Source organism: Aplysia californica, unplaced genomic scaffold, assembly GCF_000002075.1.
Source record: "Aplysia californica isolate F4 #8 unplaced genomic scaffold, AplCal3.0 scaffold00149, whole genome shotgun sequence".
Classification (NCBI taxonomy): domain Eukaryota; kingdom Metazoa; phylum Mollusca; class Gastropoda; order Aplysiida; family Aplysiidae; genus Aplysia; species Aplysia californica.
The window spans coordinates 1,032,073-1,036,507 of NW_004797419.1; the positions used below are offsets into that span (position 1 = coordinate 1,032,073).

Genomic DNA, 4,435 nt, shown 5'->3' on the forward strand with positions numbered 1-4,435 from the left:
GTTTTTTCTTTGGCCATTGATGGTCACATTTGTTTTTGTTTTTTTTGTTTACCAGTCTGAATCCTGAGCTGGACATGGGTCAGCTGGAGGGTGGCTTTGTCATGGGCCTGGGACTCTTCCTGTTAGAGGACTTGACCTTTGACCCTAGCACTGGACGTCTTCTCAACGATGGCACTTGGGTAGGTTCTCCTGTCTCAATTTTTTGTGATCATTGTATAGGTTTAACACCCCTTTCAGCACTGTGAGGCGAATTAGTAAGCAAGTCCTCTGAATTTAACATCCATCTCCCTTAGGACAGAGCCAAACAGGTGGAGAGCCTTTTAAAAAATCTTTAAAACAATCCAAATTCAGAATACCGGTACCCTGTTGCTGTTGAGGATTTGAACCAGGGCCCTGCAGTCAAGCATGATGCCATCTGAGCTAAAGTAGGTCTTCATCTGTGAGCAGTGAGGTTTTTCCAGCTGCCACAGGCTTGACACACCACTAGTCTTCCTTTCAGAGATGGAAACGAAACAACTCAGACTGGCAGAATGGCAAGAGACAGAGTGTTGTATTGCAGAAAGGTCTGAGAAACAATCTCCAACTACCGGGAAAAACTAAGAAGAAGAAAAGATGGCAATTGTGTGGGGAACTTTTGTCTGAAGAAGTGACATTGAAATTGTTGCTGATGTATAAAAAGCAGTGCATGTAAACAGGAGGTGTGTTCAGTTTCTGCACAAAAGGTGCTCTATCGAAATTAGCAAGGGTGCTTTTTGAATAGTCTCTTTTGTTCAAATATTGTATTTGCATCAAATTCCAATCCCAACTTTAGGTCGAAATATATTTCTGGTGGGGTTTGAAGCGAATACCTTTTAAGGCACTTCCAAGCTATTATCATCTTATATATCTAATATATTGGATGACGTAATATGTACAATAAGGCAACATTCTGAGCAACCAATTTAAGAATGAAAGACTTATTTCATGATATTGCAGGGGGAGAGTGGAGAAATTATCAACTCTCCAATAGCTTCTAAAGAAGTGAATGTAGACACGTCAAGATCAGCAGGAAAGTTTAGAGTCATTTGCAATAATATTGATCTTAATGTTAAGCACATGGGATATTTGTGAGATGGGCTCATTTCATCAACTGGCCTTTCTTGTCCTGGTAACAGTGCAAATACCCTGTGAAAATCGTGAAATGGTATGGATTTAACGCCTCTATCAACACTATTAGGTTATTTAAGAGGCGGGACCTCGAGTTTAACATCCATCTCCGAAAGAACCAAGCCAAATGGGAATTTCATGTAAAGTGCCTTTCCGAAGTACCCAATGGCGGCTGAGGCTCGAACCACGAACCCGCAACCTCACAATTACGAGTCCAGTTGCCTAACCACTAGACTACCGACGCCCCCTAATTCCCTGTAAATAAATACAGGAATGATGACTGAGCGAATTGTGAGGATGACTTGTGTGGGAGTTATTCGACATGAACTCTTGGTGAGTTCAGAACCATTTACTTTTTTTTTTGTTATTTATCATCATTGGGTTCTTGTCCGTTACAGTTTCCTTTTATATTTATTGTTGGAAATTTTTGTTTTGCATTCTTTTTCCAGTTTTCTTTTATAGAATTTAATACTTTCATGTTTTGAAAATTTCCTGCGTTTGCAAGTGTTTGATAATGTTACTACTACCTCAGACTTACTTTTCCGACTGGGGAAAGACAGCTGAAAATGAGATGAAAACTCAGGGCTTAAAAAATTGAACACATGGTATTTGTCTTAAGTTGGCTGTTACCATCTGATCATTTGATCCGTTTTATTAGATTTCTTCTGTTTGTATCTGTTCCCTTGTTGTATCTATCTAGTTGTCCTGTAGAACTCCCAACTCAAAAACACTCAAAACCAGTTTTCTAAAACATTCCTGTTATTTGATATTACACATTTCATTAATAGTCAAATGCTCAAAAGTTTTTCATTATGAAAATTGACAATAGATTAGAACTACCTTAAAAAATGTATATTTTGATACAATATGCGCTGTATAATAGCATAATTACATTTTGCGGCCTCTTCTATCTTACAATTTGGATTGGAGGAGCAAAAATCTTTCTCTTGTTTATAGTTTTGCGTGTTGCATGGTCATAATCTTTTTGTCTAATGTTTCTCTGACCCTGTCTATCCTTCATTTCTTGGCCTGTTTCTTCCTCTATGTCTGTCTGATCTCTGGTTGTATGTTCTCATTATTATACTGTCTGGTAGTATTCTTGACAGAAGTCCAAACCATTCTATGTGTTGCTCATCTATGTAGCCAACTTCAAACAGGGCATTGAGCAAAGTTGTTTCTCATTCTGTCTCTTCTTGTTATGTTCAAAGTATTTCTTAGGCATCTCATAATAAGCATGAATTTTTTCAGTGTTGGTATGAAGAAGTCTCCTAAAATCCTTTTGCCACACACAAGAGAAATATTTTAATTGTCAAAAGAAGGCACACTGTTTGAACAAAGCCACAGCAATTCATTTTTTGCCCACAGGAGTACAAGATTCCTCTGACCAAAGATCTGCCAATTGTGTTCAACAGCAAGTTTGTGAGGAATGCAGCAAACCCCCTAGGCTTCCTCCGATCAAAAGGTAACAATTAACAATCCCCTCAGTTTCCCCCTTTGATGTGGGGGTTGGAGGGTGCCACTGGTAGGTCCTTCTTCTTTACTTTCCCTCTGTTGTTTGTGTCTGTCTGTCTGTCTTACTTTTCCCCCTGCTCTAAATAACCATTACTGTGGCGATGTGCTTCTCTCCTCAGCAGACTGACTGTTCTGAAGTGGAAACTAACTAACAATTTTTCACAGGGCTAAGCATTGTACAAACTACCTTTGACTTCTACAAGTCACAGCATATAGGCTTATGAATTTTTCTGGATATAAACATATCTGGCACGCCAACAGAGCAGAAATGAATGCCTCATTCATTTATGATCCATATCCAGGTTTTACTCGTCCACTCTCTAATATTCATCTTGCTACCTTCTTTACAGTCTTCCTCTGTATTATTTCCTGTTCTTGGTCTCAATTCAGTGGGTCTTTTGGCCATCTGCTCACCTTCATTCTACTACTGTAAGCAGCCCATTTCCATTTTTTGTCGGAGTAAAACTCTGCTGAGGATATCTGCCCTCTTATAAATGATATTTTGAATAAGTTTAATGCTTTCATATTATAACACTTTTTTTATATACTGGGAAAGAACTTTATGCAATTCAAATTAAATTCCAAGTCAGCCCCAAGCTATTAGTATTAATTTATCTTCCACAATTCTTGATCACTCTACGAAGTCTGTTCCTTTTTGAAGGTTTTCAAGATACTCACATTTACAGCTGACTGTGCGAGACTCATAGTCATACTTTGGTTGTGTCCTTCAGAGGAATCTGTTTCCTTTACTGAAATGTAAAGACTTAACAACTCTCAACAGCAACCTACTGTCTATGACTATTGCAACCGACTTTGGTAAGAAGGAAAGATATTCACTTTGGCAGGTTTTATTAATCAGTGAGCTGATCAGGAGGACTGACTGCAGGAAGGAATGAGGTTCCATATATTCATCCCTGTCTGACACAGGAAGGAGAAGAAAAAGATTGTAGGAAAATGTCTTGGTCTTATGTTCAAAGCAAAATCTTTTCTTTTGAGTTTTTGACAGTTGTAAAATGTATGGACATTCAGGTGTCGGGATGTTATAAACTGGTTATTTGTTTCCCTGTTTTTCATGTCCCCCCCCCCCCCCCTGAAGTGTGTGGTTAGGCTCTATTCCCAAGTGGGGAGAACATTTTCATTGAGTATCTTGGCCTATCGTCTGGGATGTTATAATCCTCTCTCCCCAGGTTCGTCCTGACAGGCAGGATAGAAAGCCTGCATCCTAAATGATCTAAATTGTGTGGATTGGTGTGTAAAACACACCTACATTTAACATCTTTATTTTCCCCTGTGTCCTCAGCTGTGGGAGAAGCCCCTGTGGCCTCGGGCACTGTGGCTGTGATGGCTCTGAAGAGAGCTGTGGAGGCTGCCCGGGCCGAGCTGGGACACCAGGGATGGTTCCTACTGAGTAAGTCACTTCACAACGTGGCAGTTGAAGGTCACAGAGGAAGAAATCGGTGATGTCCAAAATCATAGTCCTGTACTGCAGATCCTCACCATGCAATACAATGATGCCACAAAAAGATGAAACTTTTTTTAATATGATGTTCATAATGGTCAAGTTGAGGATGACGTGTAGTTTGAATAGATTCGCTATTCGTTATTTTGGCTATTATGTGTGGCCTAAGTAAGGTTTGGTGGGGGTGCACGTTATTTAAGTTGTTATATTACAGGCCATGTCATACATGTGGCCTTTTCTTTATATTATTTTTATTTATAAAAACGACTTCCCCCATCTACCTAACTGTTCTCCCAGTTTATCAGTGGCATTCACTGG

The 4,435-nt window shown here is 39.5% G+C and overlaps 1 protein-coding gene across 2 annotated transcripts in view; it reads left to right on the forward strand.

Annotated features, from left to right (window-relative positions):
• LOC101857021 (xanthine dehydrogenase) overlaps positions 1-4,435 on the forward strand; it is a 53,107-nt gene that overhangs the window by 40,059 nt on the left and 8,613 nt on the right. For both annotated transcript variants that reach the window (XM_013081852.2, XM_035969477.1), the window contains 3 exons: positions 56-179; positions 2,512-2,608; positions 3,959-4,066. In XM_013081852.2, coding sequence (XP_012937306.2) covers positions 56-179; positions 2,512-2,608; positions 3,959-4,066 — 329 coding nt within the window. The remainder of the gene's footprint in view (positions 1-55; positions 180-2,511; positions 2,609-3,958; positions 4,067-4,435) is intronic.